The 26,630-nt window shown below is 45.4% G+C and overlaps 1 protein-coding gene across 1 annotated transcript in view; it reads right to left on the bottom strand.

Annotated features, from left to right (window-relative positions):
- Window positions 1-4,572: 4,572 nt before the first annotated feature.
- The window catches only part of cntn6 (contactin 6), a gene marked incomplete at both ends in the record, with an annotated part of 30,497 nt that continues 8,439 nt past the window's right edge, over window positions 4,573-26,630 (bottom strand). The window contains 18 exons of the mRNA XM_084464242.1: window positions 4,573-4,658; window positions 5,105-5,276; window positions 6,137-6,249; window positions 6,903-7,098; window positions 9,890-10,005; window positions 10,586-10,820; window positions 11,701-11,771; window positions 13,262-13,411; window positions 14,065-14,223; window positions 15,791-15,908; window positions 16,823-16,998; window positions 17,691-17,818; window positions 20,159-20,342; window positions 20,853-20,982; window positions 21,791-21,933; window positions 22,262-22,446; window positions 22,769-22,871; window positions 24,057-24,260. Coding sequence (XP_084320368.1) covers window positions 4,573-4,658; window positions 5,105-5,276; window positions 6,137-6,249; window positions 6,903-7,098; window positions 9,890-10,005; window positions 10,586-10,820; window positions 11,701-11,771; window positions 13,262-13,411; window positions 14,065-14,223; window positions 15,791-15,908; window positions 16,823-16,998; window positions 17,691-17,818; window positions 20,159-20,342; window positions 20,853-20,982; window positions 21,791-21,933; window positions 22,262-22,446; window positions 22,769-22,871; window positions 24,057-24,260 — 2,669 coding nt within the window. The remainder of the gene's footprint in view (window positions 4,659-5,104; window positions 5,277-6,136; window positions 6,250-6,902; window positions 7,099-9,889; window positions 10,006-10,585; window positions 10,821-11,700; window positions 11,772-13,261; window positions 13,412-14,064; window positions 14,224-15,790; window positions 15,909-16,822; window positions 16,999-17,690; window positions 17,819-20,158; window positions 20,343-20,852; window positions 20,983-21,790; window positions 21,934-22,261; window positions 22,447-22,768; window positions 22,872-24,056; window positions 24,261-26,630) is intronic.

The raw sequence follows: 26,630 nt of genomic DNA, 5'->3' as shown, positions 1-26,630 counted from the left end.
CAGCCAATCTTCTGTCCATCACCGCCCGCTTCATCCCGGCTTTGGAGCCCCGCGCAGGTCCACACGCTGTCACTTTCTGACACGTCTCGCAGCCCACATCCAGACAATGCTCTCCCCAAATATTGTCAGCCTCACACCGCCCGAGCGCGGCACCTAACCCAACAACAAGTCATATTTATACAGACTGAGAGGAAGCAGGCACCCCCCCCCCCCCACCCCACCCCTCACCCCACCCCTCACCCTTCCAATATACAGAATATAACCCCTGCCTTACAAGCTCCATGGGGCACTGATAAAATACTCATTAAAAAGTAGAAATAGGGGAAAAGGGAGTCTGCATTTAGTTAGAAAATTCATTGCGGCCTTATCAAGCAGGCCGCCTTGTTACCTATGGGGGGGGGGGGGGTGGCATTGAGATTGTGCTACACAAGGCGTCACATGACAGTATTGAGTGAAGCTGAGCTCCATGCAGGGCTACATGCCGTTCTGTATTCGCCCGGTGGAGGTAAAGCCATCCTTGGGATGATATAGGCTTCTCAAAATGATTCATCCGTGTATAAAGGATTAGCAGCACGAGTCACGAGTCTTGCTCTGCTTCGTCTACTTCTGCGTCTCCTTCAATTTGCTTTACATATTTAAGTCGAGGTGAGTTGTATGGTTGTGGAACCGCCCGGCTTAGAGTCAAAGTCAAACGCGATTGTGCAGCACTTTTCAAAATGACTTGCTACATGACTTCATTTGATGTGAGTGGGCCGGGGTGGTTAGCAGCAGCTAACCTGATCAATTCCTCACGTGTAATAGTGCGTAAAAAAAATCCAAGTTGGATGTGATATGGATTATGTCCAAATGCGCCGGCGGTATGTACGACATCAGGACGGAAATGCAGCGAAACGTCACTGTGCAATGGACTTTGAGAGTTCTGCTTGAAGTAATTGGTGATTTACACACTATTGGTGTGACTTTTTTTGCTGCAAAGAAGATGATATAAAACTCCATCCTGGATTGGCCTCCAAAACAAGGCTCATTCCCTGATATTTGTATCTCTTGGACCATGCCTTTTAAGTCTTCTAAAAGGTGCAGCATTTTAAAAGATTGGTGGGTGCAGAGAGGGGGGAACGTCATTTGGTTACTAAGTTTAAAAATATTACTTGTTTCTGCTCTCTCTATTTACAACTGTGAAATCCTACCTAGAGCTTTAGGTTGTGTTTTTGACATGAAGTATATTTTTTCCCCCCATTGATGAGTGAAGAAGATGAGTAGGAATTTTAAGGAAAGAATAACGCAAGGCTGTGATAAATGCAACGGATAGGACGTAGCTGTCTGAACACAGCTACCTCCACCATCAACTTCCTGTTGTCAAAATGAACTCTGAATAAACACACAACTGTCACTAGCATTGTGTGACAGTGAATTTAGGAAAACAACACTGAAAAGTGCTGCACTAAAACGTTTTACATGTAGGAATGATATGAATGATACACAATTTTTTTAATTGTATATCTGTATGTTTTATAATGACTAAACAATGGCTTTATAAGATTTAACTGGCAAAATAGTCCAAGGCACTTTGTTTGCAGATTACTGGTCCAAACCCTATCTCACTAATTGTTTGGTGAGGAACAGCCTTTAGAGAAAGAAACTAAAATGGCATGCAGTTAGTGTTAATTGTTTAAAACAGTTGCATAAGTTAACTGCATGTTCTGTCTCACTGTGTCCAATTGGTTTCTGAAAACTGTACTATTCCACTATTATATTTAATTGAAAGAGATCACATGTAGAAACCTATCGTTATCCGTTCTGCATGTTTGACATTGGATAATTTTTTTGAATGACCCTGTGAAGAAATACAATCCTGGGGAAATAACATATAACACATAGAACCTAATTGTGTGTTAAGTGTGTACTCTCAAAGGGCCATGGATATTTCAGTCTTTTTCCTATTGTCTGTATGAGATGTCCTATTGGCTGGGATTTACAGTTTACATTCAGAGGGTGGACCCGTCTCTCTTATAATCCTGTGTCGCACCCAAACAAGCAAAAAACCAAGATACATAATATCTACCTAGTGTTTGTTGAATATTGATGGGTCTGCTCGCTGGCTGTCACTCCCCGCCGTGTATTTGGCCAGCCGGTTCAGGACACTAGTGCCGTTTACCTTGCATTTCGCAGCAAACGTCTTGCACAGTTTCAGAGCATAATGAGCTAAGCCAGGTCAAACAAAGAGCAGTTTCAATGTGAAATCTTTATTGAACATTAATATCATCTCACAGAGATAATCCACGTGTGAATACAATGGTATTGAGATACTAACGCAATAGTATAGTTATTATATAAGACCAGAAACATATAATCTTTAGAAATGAAACGTATTTACATACACGGTTGATGAATATAAATGAGAACGCCCTCCCCAACTAATTAAACAAAATCAAAACACTGGATTTTATCGTTAAATATGTCACTGAAATATTGTTTCAGTGACATCACGGATGCAGCCCTATCAAGGTTCTTCAATGGAGTAAATAAAATCCCATGAAACCATCAACCCAAAATAAGTACCACCACATTACAGTAATAAACTAATAAAACTAATAAACTTTATTAATAAAAGTAATAAAGTAATAAATTAAAGAAGGCACAGGACATTAATATGTATAACTAATGAGTACCAAATGGGTAACATTTTACAATAAGGATACATTAATTAACAATTAATTAACATAAGTCAATGCAGTAATATGCATTAACTTAGTTAACAATAAAAATAATAATTGACTAATGGTGTTGATGTTAACTAAGGTAATGGTGTGCATGTCCCCTAACCTTAACCCCTACGCTTATGCTATATAATGCTTATTATTCCGCTTAAAAGTTAAAGTTAATGGTAACTATACCATTAGTTCACTGTTATTGTCTGTTAGTGAATGCTTATAACTGCATTAACTAATGTGAATGGATGGTTCATTAATGTACCCTTACTGTAAAGTGTTGCCACCCATTGTTCTTTTTCAATGTCTTACAGTGAAGACTTCAGTGGAAAATCCCTTAGAAATGTAAGTCATCCATTTTACATCAGTTACTCATATACATTGGGATTACTACCAATAAAAGATCTCAGAAGGACGGCACATTACTCAAATAAGGCAGTAAATGCAGGCAAATAAAGACATTTAAATATTTTGTTTTCATTTAAACTTGCAAATTCAGCTACGAAAAAACCAAACGTTGGGAGTTAGTGGTTGTGTTGTTCCATCAACAGAACAATATGAGAATGGAAGCGAGCTGTGCAGCACGGCACTAGCCTTCCTCTGATTACCAGCCTTTCATCCTTTACATTCGAAGCCACATACCGTGGATGTGTGTGTGTGTGTGTGTGTGTTTGAGTGAGTGAGTGAGTGAGTGTTTGTGTGTGTTTGTGTGTGTGTTTGAAGAACAGTAGGTGTTCCACTAATTGAGTTGATTGGCTGCTTTGTCAACAGAAATAAGGGAGGAAAATAATGTAAGGGCGCTGTGCGCATGCAAACAGTCACACACACACAGTCACACACAAACACATACACATTAAATAATGCACATAGTGGTGCATCTTAACTGCCAAGGTATTTTTGTAAGTCGCTTTGAATAAAAGCATCTGCTAAAAAATGTAAATGTAATGTACATATTGCACCGTGGAAGGCTTACATTCAGAATGAATAGGCTTTCTGAAATGTTTTGACAGAAATAGAATGAATGTTCAGAGGCAACCAACTAATCAAGGACATTTACAGGGACAATAACACAAATGAGGGACAAATATACAAAAGTTCCCACATGCACTGATAAGTGGGACCTTTCAGCGAAACAAATCCCAACAGGGTCAGTTGTTTCAAAGAAAATTTAGAAATTAATATGATCTCGTGGACTTTTTAAGGCAGCATTGAATGGGAAATAATTAGCCTTCTATTAACAGCAAGTTCTTTTGAGAATCGGCACCACTTAGAAATCTGTGAACCTCTCTAAAAGAGCTGCTTTCGCCACACTTGGATCATTTAATAAGAACAACTTGACTCCACATTGCTGTTTCTTTGTACAATCCCCTCTACAAGATCATCTCACTTCCCCTCAACTCTCTGAAATGTGAAATCACATTGGAGCTCTCAAGAAACAGCTCTCAAGAGATATGCGAAATGTTTCACATACTTGCTAACAAGACGGAGAAGGGTTTTGAGAAGGAAATTGAAGCCTGCTCAAGGCTGGAAAGGTTAGTAGCACGGTGCTTCAAGGAAAGCAAGTGAGAGTATAAGGCTTAAGAAATTATACAATCAACCTTAGAACAGGTCCCTTTAAACCCTATGCACCACAGAGTGTCACCAGACAAAACCGCATCAAATCAAAATACAACCATAATCACAATCTGAAACTGACACAAGCAATAGTCCAGATACATATCTTTTGATTATAACTTCCAAAAGAAGGATCTCCATCACCTATTTTAATATGCATATCATGTGGTTGAGAAGAGTTGCCGCTCTCATTTATCAACAAGGAGAGGCGGTGACTGCTAAATAGTGTGCTCACTAGACAGAGACATTCCTAATAGGTCATCAGCGAGACTATCAAAAGTACAAAACAACAAATCCATCTCGATTTTGGGTCGTCGCTTCCTTTTGAGTTAAGACCTGTGAACAAGAAGAATACAAGGGGTCCTTCAATGTACGGATCACATGAGGAGACCTGTGATGGCCTTTAAAATGCCACGTTATTTAATGAAATGTTGATCTTACTAATGAAGTTCACTACGACGTCACAAGATTCCTAGCTAGAATGCTCCTCGGCAATCACAGTATGTTGTTCCTCCCTCTCCAAATTGAGCCATATAGTAGAGACACACGCCATTTTAATGTCTCCCTTTGGAGGTCATTTCCACGTCTCCCTTCGCAGATTTACTGTCACTGCTGTGAGAAAAGTTCCTTGCAGTGATTGCGTCGGGCAGCCAGAAAGGGCTACTTAGATGGACACTTAGTCTTGTTAAATGTGTTAAATCTTGCGTGACCTCTCGCTAGTTTAATAATTCATACACTCTTTTCCCTACCTATCTTCATCACAGTACTGGCGTGGGCCTTACTTGACATCTTTGGTATTCTGATGGGGCCGCTGCTGCCTCCGTCGCCGCCGTCTGTCAGCACTTTGATCTGGATCAGGTAGTCCTCGTCGTCGGAGGGGACCTGCAGCTCCACGCTGGTCTTGTTGGTCTCCAGGATGCGAGTTCTTCCCTGCCAGGTCTCCCGGTACACCACCTGGGGACACGCACACGCACACGCACACACACACACACACACACACACACACACACACACACACACACGCGCACACCCCAACATGCCCATGCCCACATATACACACACACACACACGGAAAGGTTACTACGTGATCGAATGTTCAAAATAGGAACAATCAACAAATAAACGGACAGCTTCTGCTTGAAGCTGTTGAGAAAACTGATGATTCTAATGTTGTTGCCAAAGGAAGTGTTTGATGTCACGCGGTGGATTTTTCCCAAGAAACAAATACGTCTTACAGGTTAGGCCAGGAAAGGTTTATATACGTCCCACCCGTTAAACACAACACAGACACCCTTCAGACAACCACTTGGAACAGAGATGAAAAGTAAAAGTCTAGGAATTGGAGTGGCTTGAAAGGAAAAAAAAAGTAAGCAATTAACCAAGTATCAGTGAAAATAGTAAATAAATAAAATAATAGAAAAACACTGAGGATGTGGATAAAACCCCAATTCATAGAAAATTGTTTCGGACAATTGGTTTGCTACGAAAAAACAAAGCCTGTGCAAAATGTCTAGAATGACATCGTTTTACTGGGGGTGAGGGCCTGGGTCCCCCAATTCATTGGGTCGTCAACGAGAGAGATTATTTTTATCACCTGGGAGAGATCTTTTAATTTGGAGGAGTCAGACAGGAAGGGATCCATAACGTGACACTGGAGTGGTGAGCTCCGTCAGCCAGCCCCCTCCCTCCCTCCCTCCCCCCCCCGCCGCCCACCATACCACAACCTAGAGTGGCACTTTATTGCTATGATAGCAGCAGGCGAGGATATTGTTTTCCCAGTTAAGGTCCTTCTGCTATCGTGGCGACATACTGACCTTATAGCCCGTCACTTCGGACTCATTTTCCAGCGCTTTGACGTGTTCCCAATTCAGAAAGATCCTGGAGTTGGTCAGGTTCCACTCGATACTGCCTGGGGCCTGACTTGGAGCTGTGATGTGATAGAACGGGGACACAATACCGTCACATGTGTATAGATCCAAGTGCGACACGTGAAAATCCATGCTCACATTTGATTGTATCCACAGAACCACTCACTCAGCCTTAAAGAAAGTAGCAAATTGATTAGCGACTTGGGACTTTTTTTTATTGAACCCCATGTCAAACTACAACCACAAATGAATAAAGACATGACTTAACTGATCCTTTTTCTTATGGGTGTTGGTGTTTGTATAATTATAAGACAGATCCACATCCTCACTAGGCTCAACACTTAGCATTAACGAGGTCAGTTCCATGGTAACACGTCTTTTTTTGGGACGAGCCTCAAAGTTGAAGAAGCATCTACTAATTGGTCTACATCAGTTATGTTGAGAATGCTGTTTCCTATTTATTTGTTGACAAATGTTAAAATGTAAGCAGGTGGTAGTTTAGTAGATAATCAATTCACAGGAATCACAGGAACCTGTTAGCCATCGTATCTTTCTAAGCACTGATGTCCTTTTATTCTCAGCGTTCTGATGTATGTACCTTCATTTACCGTATAATCAAGCAATTACTGGTCTGTGTGGCGTCACTTAAACCAAACACCAAAAGGTCTAAACGGTGAACGGCGGAGCGGTGGCATAGCAGCGGCGGTCTTACGGGGTTTCTTGGTGGTGACGTTACGGGGGGCGCTGGGGGGGCCCAGGCCGGCACTGTTGCGTGCCCGGACGGTGACCAGGTACATGGCGCTGGACTTCAGACCGGAGAACAGAGCCCCCGTCGGCCCCGGGGCTCCCTGGGCCACCCTCATCCTCTCTCCTGCGCTGGGCTCCGTGCCCTCCGCCCAGCAGAGGACCTGCCCCCGACAGAGACGTCAGCGTGATGTGACCCCGTGTGGAGGATCCTCTGAACGGCTCATTTGAGAATAATGTTGTTCATTTGTCAAATAATAATAATAATAATAATAATACTATGAATGATAATAATAATAATATAGTGCAATTGTGTGTCACTTGTAAGATAACAATAATCACAATGATCATAATCGTAATAATACTCATCACAATAACAAAACACGTCATTTGCATGTTTAATTTGCATATACGAATAGTTTGCAGTGTTGTTAAACATTGTTTAAACAACGTTATCGACGCATTGAAAAAGTTAATAAAATGATACAAACTGATTGGTGAAAATAGATAAAAGCATATGACTAAGTAGCATCCTTGTTTACATGTATTCATTTACAATACAAAGAATATAAAATGATTAAAAAACGGTATACATGTATGTTGTTATCGCCCCCAAAAAGCAATACCATTAGACAGTTGTCATGCAGTCCCATTGGCCAGGTGTCTCTCTGTCTCTCTCTCTCTTGCCCTCTCGCTCTAGCTCTCTCTCACGCTCTCGCTCTCCATTTGAATGCACGCAGATGACATCATCACTGCCAACACCCTGACGGCGGGCTTGTTGATGTGCGCGTCGCTCGCCCAGAGATGGGCGACCAACACCACACACTTATCATACGTCTGCCATCTGCTATTCAGCGCTGCAGACAGGTGGACACTGGCCCAGTGAGACGTCTGGCATGTGCTGTTATTAAATGACCTCCTCTGGTCCCATAAAGTCACTCAAGTCACATGCCATTTTGTCCCTCATGTCCCCCCCCCGTGCCCCCCTCCCCCTCCTCCCGCCCTTTGCCGACGGCTGTTGGGGCTGGGGGAAAAGGTTCAGATGTTCTTCCCAACCTTTTCCCGTGAGCCACGGGTACCAGGGAGTAAAATGTACGGAAGTAGAATGGTGAATAGTGTATAGTTGGTCAACTGGAAACTTTAGACACTAATGCATTCTGGTATATTAGATATAGCTTCCATAATGTAGCGCGGATTGCCAATAATGTCAACTGTGTGACATGATTACATTTTGCGTGAACATTTTTTGATACTTTCTCCTGTGACATTAACATTTCCTCTGCCCCTGTTTCTTTTTTTTTTTACCTCTGCGTCTCTCTCAGTACTTAGTTTAGTCCAGACTGCATTTATCATGGCTGCCTTTAAGCTATTAAAAGCCATAAAGAGCAAAGCACATGGGAGATATAACATCATTATAACTAGGAGTAGAGGAGCGTAAACGAAGCCCTTTAACATATCAACCTATTCCAAGTACTGGAGAAGTGTCGGGGGGGGAGAGAGCAGAAGAGGGATGGTCTGAGGCAGCACTTAGTGGACCAGTAAGATACGCCCATGGCATTGGGGATGGTGGCATCAATGGGAAGGTTCTGATTTGCTGCCGTGAACATGACATGGTTTGTGTGCCCAGCTACGCTAAGACTGGACGGTTATGTAACTGTAGTTACATCTGCAGGCACAACTCTCGTTATTTAGGCTAACAGTGATGTCTCCAAACGATTCCACTGACATATAGTAAAATAGTGGTCATTACAGGAGACATTTTGAGTACTGTATGTACCTTTGATTCCCCTATTATTTTTGCCTTGACTAAGAATTGCTTGAATCGCAAAAGGTTGTCAAAAACATTTTAGTTCCATATTATGCCAAATCCTATCTTCTATCATTGTAGGATAACAACTGTTTGAATTGCTCTTAAGGAGGTAATTGAGGGAGTGGCGAACAAATCAATTTAAAGACGGATTTAAAGTATACAGTTCTGTTTTTACGGAGTACTACAACTAAACATATCCCCTCCGTGAGACGACCAAAGTTTCTCCACAAAGATGTAAAGGGAACCGAGGCCGTAACCTTGTGCTTTTCCTTGAAAGATTACGGTTTTCAAAATATCCTGATTTTCTCACGTCGACACCCGGGGGAGAGTTTGTTGTAGAGTGCCGTGATGTTCGCACATTTTATTTTTCACAGCTTTGGCCTCCCAGGGCATTGGGTTGTTGTGGAAAACGAGAGCAGCTGTGAACACACATCGTTCCTATTTAATCCTTGAGATTAGACTGTGACTAATACACAGCTCCAATGTACATGGCTTCCTAACGTTTAAATATCTATCTGCCTATTGGCTGGCAGGTGACAATTTCACACAAACTTGGTGTACTACTACTACTACTACTACTACTATTACTACTACTACCTACTGTGCTTTTGTCGGCTAAATCATGGGATTCCTGTGATCTATTTCCCATTGGCTTTAATATCCCCAAGCAGTCGTGGTTTTGATGAGTGAACCCCAAATCAAATAATTTTCAACGTGAATATACGTCTAATATGATCTTCAACAAAAGCAATTATGTTATTTTGTCGCTGTTACTAAAAGACCAATGTTTACAAGAGTATCTCTGCGCCCGGCGAAAGAGACCCCAGCGTGTGTGGATGAGTGGCGCTCTGTACGGGCAGAGGTTCATGTTGACGGGCGGGTCAGACGGAGGGTTAAGCCCCTCGGACACCTGCGGTATTACGCCACGGTGTGTGGTGCACTCCCTATACAACACCGCTCAGTATGCCGCTGCCACACACACCGATGGTACATAAAAACAAAGCTTACAGCTGGAAAAACTAAGTATCCCAAATGTTTGTGTGGGTTGTTACCATGGTGATAACACTTCACCCCTCTCCCCCTCCGACCAAGAACTCTCGGCCCAAAACGGTCCACTTTTATTTTATTTTATTTTTTGTTCAAACCTCATATCCAGTGATTCTCCCACTGCCAGGAGCTGCTGGCACTGGGTCCCAGTGCACCTCAATCTCTGAGGACGACACACTTCTGGCCCACACTCTGGACGGGGCCTCTGAGGGTTCTGAAAATACACAACCATAAATACCTTTGATTCATGGTTTGTTTGTAATACTATTGGGCCTTCTAAGACTGAACACCTGGAAGGACTTAACTAACAAACTATTGCGGCGACTATTGTGTGTGAGTGTGTGAGCAAAAAAAAAGGTGTAAACAGGACGTTAAGTTCACCTAGACTCTACATAGACATTCAGTCCCTTATTTGTCCGTTGCACTATTGTATTGTCTGTTGTACGTCCTGGCACTTGATGAATGCACTTAATGCACGTATTCATTCATTGTACTTAATTGTGTAGCATGTACTTAATTGTGTTGTGCATGCATGTTGTGCAGCATGTACTTAGTTGTGTAGCATCTGCAGTAGCCTAGCCATCACTGCTGTATACGGGGAATGGGGTCGGCCTGGCGATTGTCAGTACTTGCACTTGGTTCTATGAACGTCTTTACTGTACCGACGGCGATATATTGTTTCACTTCTCATGACAAATGTACTTATTGTAAGTCGCTTTGGATAAAAGCGTCTGCTAAACGCCCTGAACGTAAACGTAAATGTTGCCACGCCTGTGGTGACTTCGATGACTGACCGTCTTCGGCGGAAAACACCGTGACCACGGGGCTGAAAGGCCCCTCTCCCACGGCGTTGTAGACCCCTACTTTGACCTCGTAGCGGGACAGGGGCGCGACGCTGTCGTTCCAGTACACGTAGCGGGAGGCGTCGGGCGAGGCCAGCACGGACTGGGTCCACGCGCCGGAGCCCTGCGGCCGGAACGCCACGACGTAGCCCAGGTCCTCGCCGCTCTGCAGCTCCTCTGGGACGGGCTGCGTCGCAGTAGAGCAGAATGTAATATAACAGAGGAGAACGAATTCATTAAAAATGGGGATTTTTTGATGGTCAATATATATATATATGTATAGATTTTATTTTTGTGACGTTATTTGGTTTCCTTTGCGAGATGTTCTTTAGTAAAGATAGCAATGTTAAAAAGGGTATATTTTGTTCCGAAAAGTAAGGTATTATTTTCGATATAGCATTTTTTTTTCTCCTCCTTTCTATCTTTGTCCAAGGTTGTGCCATTAGGAACTCATGGGTAGTGATGCCTTAAGCACACTGGCTCTCCAGGGACGCGGAGCAAACAGACAAACGGGTAAACATCCTGCTTGGTGACACATTGGCTTTGCTTGTGAATCGCATATGAGCCAAGTGTCTTTTGTCTCAAGTCCTCCTCTCCTCTGTGAGATGCAGCGTCTGTTCCAGACTACCGCTAGGACAAAGACATCAAGGTTCTGCCATGATCATCACATCTACACTCATCAGGCTTGACAAAAAGCAACACAGTTTGATCTTTTGCAAACCATATCACAGAGCAAGATACACAAAGAAATTTAGCTTTTTATTCTGCAGCCACAACCAAAAATAGATATGAATAAATGCCTCAGCAATAACCATCAAAGTCCAACGGGATTCTGATTGACATGCTTGAGTTTACACTTTTTGAAATGAGATTCTTTATTTGATTTGAAGTCTGGGTCAGCAAATCAACAAACCAGGCCTTTTAAAATAACCTGCATTCATCAATGCTGGCAAAAATGGAACTATTATTATTGCTCAGAAAAAAAATCCCACCATTGGCAAAATCTTTCAAAAAGTGACGTGTCACAGCAGTGGCCCTCACTTAACCATGAGTCAGGATCCTCTTACCTCCCAAGAGATAACGAGCTCGCCCCCGCTGCCGCCCCCCCCGCTCACGTTGACTGGGGCCACTTCAGGAACTGGATGTACAGGAAATAGGAAACAGAAACGTCATCCTTCAAAATGCTGCAGGTTGCCGCCACTATGCTTTCACCGTAAAGCGGTGCTTCTCAAACACAAAGTATTTATTTCAAACCGTGACACAACAAACCCTATATTTCTGGGTGGTGTTGGTGGTGGTGGTGGGGGGGGGGGGGGGGGGGTCTAATTCTAATCACTTGCATTCTCTTTCGGTTTTCTGAGCGAGGTATGACTAGTTATATATTTATGTCATTTTATGAGGCCCAGCAGGAAACCAGTGAGAATCTGGTCCCACTGAGATTTAACCAGCGGGACGGGAACAGAGGGCAATGCTTCCTCAGAGAACACAAAATAATCTAATATACACACCCATCCATCCACCGCCTCGCAGTGTGGAGCGGGATATTCTCTTCAATGTTTCCCGTCGACTTCCTCAATAATTGTGGCATTCAAATTGTGGAGGGCTGACATAGACAATGCTGGAGTATAAGTTTCCATTTAGGTTACTTATCATCATTTGGTCTTCAGGTTTTGATAATAACATGATGTAGTGGATTTCAATGGGCTGCAGTCTGCCTGTAGGCATCCTTGAGCAAGATGCCATGGCCTGCTAACTGCTTCCTAATGACATGTAACTGTCTGCACTATCTAACCTCTACCTGCTCTTTAATGACATGCATCTGTATTCACCATCTAACCCTTCCCTCTAACTGCTCCTTAATGACCTGTCTCCGAATTCACTATCTACCTGCTCCAGAATGACATACATCTGTACTCACTATCCAACCCCTACCTGATGCTTTATGACATACATCTGTACTCACTATCCAACCCCTACCTGATGCTTTATGACATGCATCTGTATTCACTATCCAACCCCTACCTGATGCTTTATGACATGCATCTGTACTCACTATCCAACCCCTACCTGATGCTTTATGACATGCATCTGTACTCACTATCCAACCCCTACCTGATGCTTTATGACATGCATCTGTACTCACTATCCAACCCCTACCTGATGCTTTATGACATGCATCTGTACTCACTATCCAACCCCTACTTGCTCCTTAATGCCCTGTATCTGTATTCACTATCTAACCCCTACCTGCTCCTTCATGACAGGCATTTATATTTACTGTTTAGTTGGTTTAGATAAAAGCAACTACCAAATGAATACACACATTCATTTTGTCCCCCTCATCTGCAAGCTGCAGCTGAACAGGCTGTGAACTCATTTCTAAAGATAATTGATGCTGTTAATAGATGAACCACGGTGACCCACCATCGATCGGTCTCGTGGGCTACAGAGTCAGACAGAGTCAGAGACAGAGTCAGAGACAGAGTCAGAGACAGAGTCGGTGACAGCATTTGAGAGACTAATAAAACAAAATCAAAAATAGGCGAGTGAGTGAGTGAGTAATCAAAGACATAAACAGGGCGTTAGTGATAATTAGTTTGTTGCGCGGAGTCAGGGGGTGGTTCGTACCTGCGGCTTTAGTCTGAACGTGTCGGGAGGGCATGCTGGGCTCCCCCACGCCCACGCCGTTGATTGCCACAACCCTGAACTCATGTTCCACCCAGGGTTTCAAACCTGTCACTGAGGCGTGAGACATCTGTCCAGGCACACAATCAGGAACTAGGATTAAAGAAGTCAGAATTGATAGGTTTTACTTTAGGAGTAAGTGTGTAGTTGTTGTTGTTTAAATATATCAAAGCACATTAGTATTGCTGTTTGCGGTTTGTATTGCTGTTTTAATAAAGCGCTCAACAGTTGACTTGATTTGAAAAAAACAGTTAAAATGTGAAGAACAATTCTCTCATGAGTACTATATAATATATTCGCTATTTGTATTATGTCAAATGTGTTTACAAATGCAATAACTTGACTTATCATTAAACATACAGGGTGTTACCATGCACACTAGGAGTTGAAAGGTAAACAACTCCTGCCATAAAGACCATCACAAAATCCTCAGATAAAATAAATCCTCATCTTCTCGTTGAACAGGGAGCCGTGTTCTTATCAATAACACATTGCTTAAAGAAGGCCTTTCACAACCTCCATAGATAAAAAAAAAAAAGAAAAAGGTGGAGTCAATCCATCTCACTTAGTGCCATGTTCAGCACATATTGATCAATCATCAACCTCCATGATTAGACAACATTCCCTTTAATGCCGTTGAATTTAGCAAATTGTGTCGCATCTCAGGATAAAAAAATATATAAAAGAATATTAGCAGTGGCAGCCTTTCAGTGGATATGATCTGCTGGTGGGGGAGGACTAGTCACCTGTCTGGGCGGTCTGCCAGCCTATAGAGTAGGGGGTCCTGGCCTGCAACGTGTAGCTGGTGACGGGGCTATGGTTGTCGGGTCCGGACCCCCAAGACAGCTCCACGCTGGTGTCCGTAATCTGGTTTACAACCAGGTCCACAGGGGCCCCCGGTGGCCCTATATTCCAAAATAAAATAGCAGTGTCGGGGAGGGTGGTGGTGGTGGTAGTGGTGGTGGTGGTGGTGGTGTTGGTGGTGTTGGTGGTGGTGGTGATGGTGGTGGTGGTGGTGGTGTTGGTGGTGGTAGTGGTGGTGGTGGTGGTGGTGTTGGTGGTGTTGGTGGTGGTGTTGGTGGTGATGGTGGTGGTGGTGGTGTTGGTGGTGGTGATGTTGGTGGTGGTGGTCATGGTGGTGTTGGTGGTGATGGTGGTGGTGGTGGTGGTGGTGTTGGTGGTGGTGGTGATGGTGGTGGTGATGTTGGTGGTGGTGGTGGTGGTGTTGGTGGTGGTGGTGGTGGTGGTGGTGGTGGTGGTGGTGATGGTGGTGGTGGTGTTGGTGGTGTTGGTGGTGTTGGTGGTGGTGGTGTTGGTGGTGGTGGTGATGGTGGTGGTGATGTTGGTGGTGGTGTTGGTGATGGTGGTGGTGATGTTGGTGGTGGTGGTGGTGGTGATGGTGGTGGTGATGTTGGTGGTGGTGGTGATGGTGGTGGTGATGTTGGTGGTGGTGATGGTGTTGGTGGTGATGGTGGTGGTAGTCATGGTGGTGGTGATGTTGGTGGTGTTGGTGGTGGTGATGGTGGTGGTGGTGGTCATGGTGGTGGTGATGTTGGTGGTGTTGGTGGTGATGGTGGTGGTGGTGGTGTTGGTGGTGGTGGTGGTGGTGGTGGTGGTGATGGTGGTGGTGGTGTTGGTGGTGGTGGTGTTGGTGGTGGTGGTGATGGTGGTGGTGATGTTGGTGGTGTTGGTGGTGGTGTTGGTGGTGGTGGTGTTGGTGATGGTGATGGTGGTGGATGGGAGGGTTTGGGCAAAGGGCAGACACCTTTATCAGCTTTACAGTTCCATAGCAGCCGAGACAAAAGCAATCGATCAGGGTTTGTTGCATGCACTGGAGAGAACCAAGAGGAGTAGAGAGGGTAGAAGAAAGAAGAGGTGTGTGGCTTCATAACTCATCTAAAGACGCCTCAAACGACTGCTGTTTTGAGACAAAATAGAGAGGCTGTGTTCTTTTGGAGAGTGTGGTGGAAGGGGAGCAGTAGAAGCAGTTGAAGAATATTGTATCCATGTACATATACAATACTTAAAAGTACAACGGTGTAGGAGTTCCCAGACATTGTTTTTATTGTTTGTGACATTGCTGATAAAAAGCTTTAAGAAAAACAGCAATCTCTTCTACTTCTTACAATGATTGTCTGTCTAGCGAAAAAGTGGATGAGCTATTGTTGCTTCATAAGTTTTTTCAGGCGACTGTGAGACAGAGGAGGAAAACAAAGCCGTTCACACACTTCATTTGAGATTTGGGTGAGAAATAAATGAAACTAATTTAACAGGGCAAATAAATAAACACAATGCCATTTCATGACATTTGAAAGTTTATTTTAGAAGACAAAACATTGTGCTTATCTCACAGCCCAAAGAAATATGCCTCAATGTCATCCAAATCCCTTGAAAAACGACACAGCACATAAACTAATTAGCGTACGGCTAATATGAAAGGATGATAAGCTATGCATACAATAAGGCCCTTACCTCTGACAATCAGGTCTGCTGCAGCTGACACGCTGTCAACCACTGTGTGCACCATGCATACATATTTCCCAGAATGCTTCAGCTGAACGTTCCGCACCATCAGGTCACCTGCCGACATCTAATGACAAGGTGTACATATTTAATCACTTTTTCAGAGGGGCTGGGTCTATTTAAAGAGCACGGTACTCTCCCGGCAAAGAGAGGACTTGCTCGACTTTTCCAACGTATTGACACAGGATGAACACGCTCGCGTTTCGCTCTGGCTCCAGTTGAGCGCTGACATTTGGAAACTCTCAAAAATAATTTGATTGTGAAACTGGGGAAAATGTCCTCATGATAAGGTACTCAAGTAGCTCCGGGGGCAAACATTTGTGTTTGCTGCTGATTCCGCTGATTCTGATTCCTCAGTAAGAACTAGGAATACAATGTGAAATCACATTTTGTTAGGCTGCATGGGGAATCTGACGCCAGTCAAACATCAAGTCTGTGTATTCATGTATTCATTAGTATGTGCTTATAAGTACAGTACATACTGGCGATAAAACCCTTTTTGATTTTGATTATTAATTGTGGAACTGATGGTAACTTTTGCACCAAATATTCATGCATGTTATATTTTACACAAATAATATATCTATATATCTATCTATCTATCTATCTATATATATATATCTATATCTATATATATACACTGTTTCACATGCACTATATGAAATAAATCATGAAATTATCATTCAATACATTTCCATGACCAGCCACAATTATCGCCTTTCAAAACCTTTGCAAAGATCATCCTGAATTGATATCCTCGTTTTTTTTTAAATCTAACACAATTATTTTCACACCTCCAATTATTGCAATATGTCTCACTCTTCTAGAGTTCTCTCCCTTGTTAATTCAGAAGTTCTGAATCATGTTTTGTTGAGTTGTTCTTTCTGTAAGTACATTCATGCACATTTGGAGATAGCCATTGTCGTAGTTCATAGAAGCAGAATTTGCGCCTGGTTGGGCTTAGGGCAAAAACGTACGCACCCCTCCGATCATCTCGAAGTGTTCCCGTCGATGGCCCAGGTCGATGGGCTTGCCGTTGAGGAACCACTTGAAGACGGGCTCCAGCGTTGGGTCGCTGACCACTTCGCAGGGCAGCACCACGCTCTGGCCCACCGTGGCGTCAAGGGCCAGCGGGGGCACCACGATCCTGGTGGGTTCTGTCGGGGAAAGACGGAGAGAAATGAGATAGGAAGAAAGATGGAGACCGAGAAAAAGTGAAAGAAAGAGTTAAGGGAGGAGGAATCTACAAAATCAAAAAGTGAGAAATAAAGAAAGTAAAAAGAGAGAAAAGCAAGAAGTAGAAAAGTCAAAGAAAGAGTGAAGGCGGAAGAAAAGGCAAGTGAGAAAGAAAGACTGACAGAAAGACAAAGAGCCAAAGACGAACAGACAGAAAGTAAGTAGCTTTTTGAAATGATCAGCACTCAATGATCAAGTGACCTTTCATGAGTTCACATGTGTTGTGCACAGTTCCCATCCAAAAACTTAAACCCGTTGCAATCACAGTTCCAACTTCCTCCAGAGTGAGACAATAATTTTTTGCGTACAATAACCATCTGTTATTTAGCAAAATCTCCCCCCCCCCCCCCTTCACCACAGTTTCAATATATTTGTTAAAGATCTAAACTAGTTGTAGTACACATGCCAAATATTTCCACCACTCCTCGGTTTGAACAATAACTCAGGGCTGACAAACCCAGGGAAGACTTATGCTTCTGTCAAAGCCGCGGGAACATAAAATGGCTGTATATTTCATGATCAATTTCATGCTTGGCTTGCTGTTTTTCTAACCTTAGAAAAGATTTAAACTCTCTGTTTAAAAGGTAGTGAAAGCCCAGCAAGAGTAATGTACCTTTTACCACCAGCGAGCCCCAGCTGCTTGATGTTCCGAAAATGTTCTGCGCCACGCACGTGTACCTCCCTGCGTCCGATTGGCTGATGTTGGTGATGCGCAGTGAGCCGTCCTCCTTGATCGCCCGTCTGAAAATGAACACAGTACTCCCTCTTTAAAACATTTTTCACACCACTTGACTAAATGAATGACTTTATTCTCTTCCTTCCCCCCATTTCCTCGCTCTCACGTTTTTTCCTTATTCTATCTCTTTCTCGGGAAGTCCTTTCTAAAGGCACATCAGTGTACATCCGGAGATAGCGATTGTCGCAGTTCAAGCAAAGCGTATGAGCTTTTGGGGTCGGAGTGGCGCTGGGCTCCCAACGGGACACTGGGGCCTGTTAGAAAGATCCACAGTTAAAAGGCTAGAGCGGAGCGAGGCAATGCCAGTGGAATCACTTTATACGTCCTTATCAATGTAAAACATATGTAGCAGATACAATCGCCCGACTGCAAGGCATTGGTTCCTAGATATAAGACTTTAAAGTATCACAGTTTCCGGGGGTATGGGAAGAGGATAACGTTGACTACAATACCAAACGCAGAAAGAAAGACGAGAGACTGCAGACATGAAACGGAAGAACAGTCAACCTCATATTCGTCTCTCGCAGTATGAGATGTATCTATATGCCAGAAGCTGCTCGCGACGATACCGCGCTCACGTTGCCATTGTTGGTATTCACTGAGAACATTTGCAAAACACGTGTAAACAACGCTCCATTTTTCGTAACCTTTGCTTTCACCAAAAATGAAACAGAAGAGGGGAAAAAAGGTGATCGGTGGCAGCGAGCAACAGCTCAGAAATCAAACACGTTTCTATGAATAAATATGTATCCAGCAGGCGCCCCAGCCAAGAGCCAGTGAGCATGTCTGACACCGGGTGCTTTGCCCTGATTTATTGACCAAAATATCAAGCACTGAGTGATGGAGGCCTGCTGAGGACACGACCTGAGGGCCAATGAGCTGTAAAACAAATAGAAACCTAAAGAACTATCTGCTCAGCAGACGACATCAGCCTGCGCACCGGGGGAGCCGGCCCGCTCCTGTCCCCATCCAGCGGGCCGGCTGCCTGGATGCTTCTCCCTGCCTTTACTCCTTTACTCAGAAGGATAACTCATCCATCGTGGGGCCCATGTGGTCAGGCAGGCCTGGACAGTTACGTGGGGGGGGGGGGGGGGGGGACTATGGAGATGTGGAGACAGCATTGGAAGAATGGATTTGAGACGCAGGCACCAAAGTGGGAGATGAGAGAGCCGCTGTTTGCTCAGTCACACTCCCCCCACATGTATGTATTCGTGTATGTATGTATGTGTGTACGTATGTGTGCATGTACGTGTGTATGTACGTGTGTATGTACGCATGCACGTACGCATGCACGTACGCATGCAAGTACGCATGCACGTATGTATGTACACTATACACACTATACACATTAAAAGTTTGGCTGAAAAGTTACTGTACAAAAAAACGTGGCAACCCTTGTTTCTTTGTCTTTGTGTCTTTGTTCCCCCAGCAGTGGAACTATCTCAGAAGGACATTAAACTTGCACGACAACTTCAAAAGCCTGATGTTTTTAAAGGCAGCGCTGTTGAGTCAGCTGGGTGTCAGTCGGGCCGCAGTTAAAATTAATTGAATTTATCAAATAGAAAGAAATCACATTTGCATACTCACGCTGTTGCATCTCCCGGCCGCTTAATCGGTCTTTTAGGGATAATCGCGAGCAGCTACTTTATTCCTCCCTCTCTTTCCCCGAACCTCTCCATAAATGTTACATTCATGCTGCACAAGGACCCCACCTTGACTTCTTCATGCATATTGCATAGTCCCAAGGACAGCCACCCTCCACGCGGCCCGTGTTTATGGCCGCTGCAAGAGATTGATCAAGGGGCTAAGCACAATGAACCGCTCGGTCGGGTGGCAACACACTTAACCTCCCGTCAGCGAGGACGTCGGGCTAAAACCAAAAAATAACACGTCCCATTAGAATCCCTGCGTTGTATTTTGCATTATTTGTTAAGCATGGCCTCCATGCTTAACTGTTGCTGGACCAAACCTTCAAGTGTCCTTTTTTTTTTTTGCTAGTTTGCTTTAAAAAGATATTCGTGCCGTGGCATATTACACTGGCTGAAGGAAAAAAAAAAAAAAGCAATAAAACAACAACAAAAGATTTTGAAAGATTTCCCTCCAAAACCCTACACCACCTGGGGTGTATTTCATGCCACAATGACTTCCAAAGTCCCCTTGAGGTGAGCCATAAATAGCAATGAGCTGGGGGGACAGAGAGGGGGGGGGGGGGGGGGGGGGATGCTCCTCAACAACCCCCCCACCACCACCAACCCCACCCCCCACCCCCCCACCCCCCCCCCGCCCGCCCATTAATGCACGCTAGCAGCGGCATGAGCAGCGGTGCGTGGCCGCACACCCCCTACCTCCTGGTGTCCTTCAGTAGCTCCCCTCCTCCTCCTCCCCCTCCTCCTCCTCCTCCTCCTCCCCTCCTCCAGGAGACGAAGGCCTTGGGGGCGGCCCGCGGGCGACACTCCAGCACCACCTCCCCCCCGCGCTGGACCAGGGTGGCCTTCTTCACGGGGCTCCAGGAGAAGTCCGGCGAGGAGGCTGAGGAAGGGGCGCAAGAAGAGGAAGAGGAAGAACAGCGATGCCATGCTACTTCTTTGTCTCAACGTCTCCCTAATGAGTCTTTGGAGACGCTTTCATCCAGGGCCACTTGCAGTGAATTGGGATATATATATATATAGTCACTGGAGGAGCTGGAAGTGGTTTATCTTGCTCAAGGATGCCTACAGGTTAGGTTGCATAGACGTTGGGGATGGAACCTAGTTTCGGGACGGGAGCCGAACACCCCAGCCGCTACAGCGTACCCGTTAGTACCCGTTATGTCCCCTAGTAACTTACAATGATGAGAAGAGTGCACATTCACTGGGCTGTGGAAGACCGAAAACTTGACAGCAGCCTAATATTCTTTAGTAAAACACTTTAGTAAAACACTCTTAACTAAAAGAAACTATTGGCGGAGTTTACTGGGAAGTGAGCATACGGAACAAGTCAAATGTTCTGTTTCAGACATTAGTAGTGTATGCATAGCAAGCAGCAAAATACACGACTTACCCACAACCTTGAGCTCTGCGCTGGCGTAAATGGCACCATGTTCATTCTCCGCCAGACATTGATACATCCCAGAGTCGGTGAGAGTGACACTGGCTATGCCTAGCCTCCCAGCTTCCATGTGAATCCTTTCCTGAAAAGTTAATCCACCCATGATTCATGTCCGATCACACTTTTCCTTTTGTTTATTGTTTATTCTTGTTTTTGTTTTGCTTTTCTGGGGGTGGGAGGGCGTTGGGAAAGACTAGAATGCTAAATCCAAATCTCGAATATAAATCCATTTCCGAAAGTCCATTTACCAGAAGTTTTTGGTAAATACAACGTGAGGTGAATGTAATTTCTCTTTGAATTGTGTTTGGCTGTCGTACTTCTGTCGTACTAGGCATACTGTGCATATCTGTGTCCTGTTTTTAATTGATATGTAGATATTGGACACTTGCAATCTGAGCCAGCAGGGTTCCAGATGGAAAAGTCTGTTTTATCTTCCCATATACAACATCTGTTCAATCATCTAGGGCTGGTGGTGGTTTTTGGGGCAGTTCGATGTTTGTTCTTGGTAGAGCTAAAAAAGTCAGCTGCATTCCTTCAAAGAAATTAAATATGATTCATGTGAACCCAGAATGAAAGGATCTGAGGTTTTAAAAAGGAATCATTCTTAAACAGTGAATGAACTTCTGTTTGATTTCTTCTACCTGCTGGTATTATGGCTCTAATACCAGCAGTATTATTAAACTAATGGTTTCATATGCGGCCGCTAAGAATTCGGGAAAACGTGCTCGATCTGGCACATTGTTCTTTTAAGGATAATTTTTTTTTATTTGAAGGATGAATTGTAGTCCCAAGACCCCAAGCTAGGGGTTACAATGAATGTCAAAGATATTACAAACAATATGTTAATAACCTCTGGGCTATTCTGAGCTAGCTAAGCGAATCACGCGTACCTGGGGGCCCAGAGGCCGCCCATTCTTCAGCCATCTGTAGGTGGGCGTCGGCTTGCCGCTGGCTTTACACTCCCACTGCAGATTAGCCTCGATAGCGATGTTAGCATCCTTCAACGTCTGGAGCCACTGCAGGTGTTCGACATCTGGGGACGTGAACACAAACGCAGGAAACCTTTTTTTTTTTGTGTGTTTTCAGCCGTGATTTTTAAGTAAAATAATAAGGTAAAAAAAAAAGAAAAAAAAAGCTCAAAGTAATACTCATTAAATATACATTTCTATGAAATACGTTTATATCACTTCCACACATGCACATACACTAGGTGTAATTAAATATTACCACATAAGAACAACATATTGAGTCGTCGCTTTTATTGACTCTACAAAAGAGATACGACGACTGCGCCTACTTGCTCGCTATTCAAACCACACAACCATCACAGCTCAGCCCACAGCGGAACAGAGACCCGTTACCCTGGAAGAGGAGGCGTCCCCGCGCCACGTTCCTCCCCCTGGTGTTCTCCGCCACGCACTCGTACAGCCCCGCGTCCTCGGGCCGGAAGTAGGGGATCTCCAGCACCCCGCTGGAGTGGTGGGTCTGGATCTTCCCCGCCAGAGGACTGCCGTCAGCCCGCCGCCACGAGATGGAGGGCACGGGGCTGCAGGGGTCAGAGGGAGGTCACACATATGACAGAAGCAGCACAATGAGGCGGCGTACAGCTGGGGGGAGGGGGGTGGGGGGGTAGGCCACATCTGTGGCCTCTGATTGTGCGGGAGCGGGCTGACTGACGAGTCGGCTCCGTGTTGCGATGGTGGAAGACGGACGCGGGAGAGCTTTATCGCCGAGGCAACATTGAAGATAATGAATCGGGAGGGTCAGGGGTCGATGTGGGGGGAGGAGGTGTGTGTGCGGGGGGGGGGGGGGGGGTGCTGGGGGGAGGGGGTGGAGGGGGTGGAGGGGGGAGGTGCGGAAACGCTTACTTTCCCAAGGCGAAGCATTCCAGCTTCACCGAGGACCCTTTGGGGACGTGATGGCTTTCGGGGAACTGCACCTCGATCTTGGGTTCATACTCGCCCATCACGGCTGCAATGAGAGGGAAAGACAACCGACAACCCGCCAGAACATAGAAGAGTGTCATTAACCTGACCATCCTCGCCTTGAATGACACTTGGGTGGTAAACCAAAAGGAGTTCTTCATCTGCCAGGTTTGCAATCATGGAGACGGTATTCATCGGTAGATAACAGGTTCAGGCAATCAAAATGTAATATCACTATTTCAGCTTTCTGTGGACCTGGTACTCCAAGCTGGTGGTTTTTCACGGAAGCATGGGTTGGGATTACGCATGTGCTTGAGCTCAGATCTTAAGTGCTCCACACACACAGCTGTGATAAGGTGCCTTCTTCACACTGCACTGGGTGTGCCAGGCGGTGTGTGACTTGGTGTGTGCTTATGTGTGTGTGCGTGTGTGTAGTAAGTGAATATGTGTGCGTGCGCGTGCGTGTGCGTGCGTGTGTGTATTAAGTGAATATGTGTGCTTGTGTAAAGATATGTGTGTGTTTTTGTGCATGTGTGTACGTGTATGGCGTATGACTGGGGGTGTATGAATGCATGTGTGTGTGTGTGAGTGAGAGCGTGTGCGTGTGCATGTGCGTGTGCGTGTGCGTGTAGGTACGTACGTACGTGCGCGGCCGGCTCGTGCTCATGCTTCCCAGTGAGTGAGCGGGCCGGCCGCCCAGCATATGTAAATGTGTGCCCTCATGCAAGACAGTGAGCGTTCTCCTACACACCACAGCTCTGTTCAGTGGGCCAGTTGTAAAAGCACACAATGAAAACCTCCTCTGTACGCACACAAGCCAAAACAACAGCAATAAAACCAGTAAATACAGCTCCATGCTCCAACAGTGACGGATCTCCCCGCCCCTCCCGTCCAACACAGCAGCTTGCTTCACTGCCATGAGAGCAGGGGGCTGCAGGGCCTGGCTGGTGTGTGTGTGTGTCTGTGTGTGTGTGAACGGATGGGTTAGGTTGCGATGTATGTGTGGATACATGCCTGTGCACACAGAGAGAAAGAGCGCTGTGTGTGTGTGCGTGTGTGTGTGTGCATGTGTTTGCATGTGTACATGGCAGCATATGTGGATAAGTGAAGGCGAGTGTGTGCATCTGGGTCATGCTTATGCATGCATCTGCACCTACATATGTATCTTTGTATGTGTGCATGTGTACGTGTCTGTGTCTGTGTCTGTGTCTGTGTGTCTGTGTGCGCTCACCGTCCGTGCGCAGCACAACAGGCGTGGGTGAGCTGAAGGCCGTGGCGTTGTTCATGGTGTTCCTCACCACGCAGGTGTAGTTGCCCACGTCCGACGCCTCCACCTTGGCCACGTACAGGTTCCCCGTGCGCTGGGACACGAAGCGCCGGCTGTCCTGCTGCAGCAGCCGGGGCTGTCCGTTGAACACCCACGAGTACTTGAGATCTCTGTGGAGACACGTGCACAGAACAAAAAAAATAACGATGAAAATACACACGCAGGAGGAGCAGCAGCGAGTGATGCTGAGGTAATGGCTGCGATGGGACGCATGCTGATGCTAAAGATCAGACAGGCCGTTGGAATATCCAACGATTGTTTGATCTCCGCAAAATAAAATGGGTATGTGTGAATGTTTCAAAAGAAGTGAAAACCCTCGGATGACTTGGAGATATGTTGAAATGTATGTAAAAAAAAAAGAACGAAGGCGTTGAGGTTATAGCACTGCTGCCACCCAGACGGGCGTTTGATCTCTGTAAAGTACTATAGACACACAAAATATATATATATATATAAATAAAGTAATGGGGATAAAAGTAACACAAGAAACAGCCAAGAATATTTGATCTCTGTAAAATATGTATGAATACATATTAAAGAACAGCACAATAGCGGTAGCAGGTAGAGAATATGGGATCTTCAGATTGGTAATACACGAGGCGGTAATAGTCACATTAGAGGCCAGACGGCCAATTCAACACCCAGGAATATTTGATCTCGGTGAAAATAGAGTCGAGTATATACATATTAAAGGAAAAAGGTATGGCGGTGATGTAATACTATAGACCAGACATGGCCGCAGGGAACAGAATATCGACAAAAGGGTAATAAAATAAGGTATTATTTTCAATCGCATTCCAAAAGAATCTACCAGACCGCACGATGACGGCAGGGGAAGACGCGGAACCAGGAATGGATCCAGGTATAAATAGAAGGAGGGTCGGGCCAGGATTACATTTCTTGGCTGATGTCAACCCACCTATACAGGCAGAGATTTATTGGTATGAACAAAGGAGAGGAAGGAAGGTTGGGAATGAAAACGGGAAGGGAAGGGATGAGGGGGGTGTGGGGGGGGGGGCATCGGTGGACGGGTGTGTCACCGATGCCGCTGTCCCGTCTAGCCTAGGGCGCGGCCCAATTTAGGAGCTGTCTGAACGGGACACGTGTGGTAAGGGTTAATGGGGCAGAATGGCTTGACGTTACTTCCCGCCTTCTTATAATAATTCTTTTGCATGCGCGCGCACGTGTGTGTGTGTGTGTGTGTGTGTGTGTGTGTGTGTGTGTGTGTGTGTGTGTGTGTGTGTGTGTGTGTGTGTGTTGGGGGATTGGAGGCTTTGGGTAGACAATCAAGTGACAGCTCTTATGACACACAGCCGGCTTTTCCCCATCCTCACACACTCACACACACACACACACACACACACACAGATGTGCACACGCACACACACAGAGCAAGAAAGGGCGCAAGGCAGTGTGAGTAAGAGAATGAGAAAGAACGCCAGAGAGAGGGAGAGGGATGAAGAGAGGAAGAGAAGTAGGAGGAAACCAAATAGAGAGTAAGGCGAGGGAGAGATGGATAGATGGAGGGAGAAATACAGAGATTAAACGGGTGAGACAGAGCGATAAACAGATAGAAAGAGCAAGGGGTAGAGAGGTGGAAGACAGAGATAGCTAGAAAGAGATTAGAAGGGAGATATAGAGAGAGAGAGGGTGAGAGACAGTTAAAACAGATAGAGAAAGAGAGAGAAAGAGAGCAGAGAAAGAGAGAGAGAGGGAAAGACAAAGACGGAGAGGGATAGAGGGGAAGACAGAAAGATAAATCGAGCGAGAGGAAGGCAGATAGATAGTGAGGCAGCCAGGAAAGGAAAGGAAGAGATAGAGAGAGAGTGAGAGAGTGAGAGTGAGAGAGAGAGTGAGTGAGAGAGCGAGAGAGGGACAGCGAGAGAGACAGGGACCAGAGGGAGAGGGAGAGAGAGAGAGGGAGCGAGAGAGAGAGAGACAGGGACCAGAGGGAGAGGGAGAGAGAGAGAGAGGGACAGCGAGAGAGGGAGGAAGACAGAGAATGATGTGCTCGTTAAGATGGCTTGCGAGGTAGTTTTAGCAGAAGGAAAGGGGGAGGGCGGGAGGCTGGGAGAGAGGGAGGTGGGAGACCTGGGCTATTACAGCAGCCATCCCGTGTCAGGAACACATGACATGTGGCAGTAGCAGAGCCCCCCCCCCCCCCCCTCGCCCCCCACCTCCCCCACCCCCCCCTCGCTGCTGTCCCCCATGACAGCAGCGAGGCTAAGGCGGCTCATAAAACCAGATCCCATCCATAGACGCAAATTAAAATCATTATGGGGAGAGAGAGAGCGAGAGAGGGAGAGAGAACAGAGAGAGAGGGAGAGAGAGACAGAGAGGTAGAGAGAGGTAGAAAGGGAGGGAGACAGAGACAAAGACAGAGACAGAGGGTAGAGGGAGAGGTAGAGAGAGAGAGGTAGAGAGAGAGAGGTAGAGAGAGAGACAGAGAGAGGTAGAGAGAGACGGAGACAGAGACAG

Source organism: Micromesistius poutassou (genome assembly GCF_964030765.1).
Source record: "Micromesistius poutassou genome assembly, chromosome: 2".
Taxonomy (NCBI): Eukaryota; Metazoa; Chordata; class Actinopteri; order Gadiformes; family Gadidae; genus Micromesistius; species Micromesistius poutassou.
The sequence above is the reverse complement of the archived record's forward strand: the minus strand, read 5'-3'. Positions and strand labels throughout refer to the sequence as shown.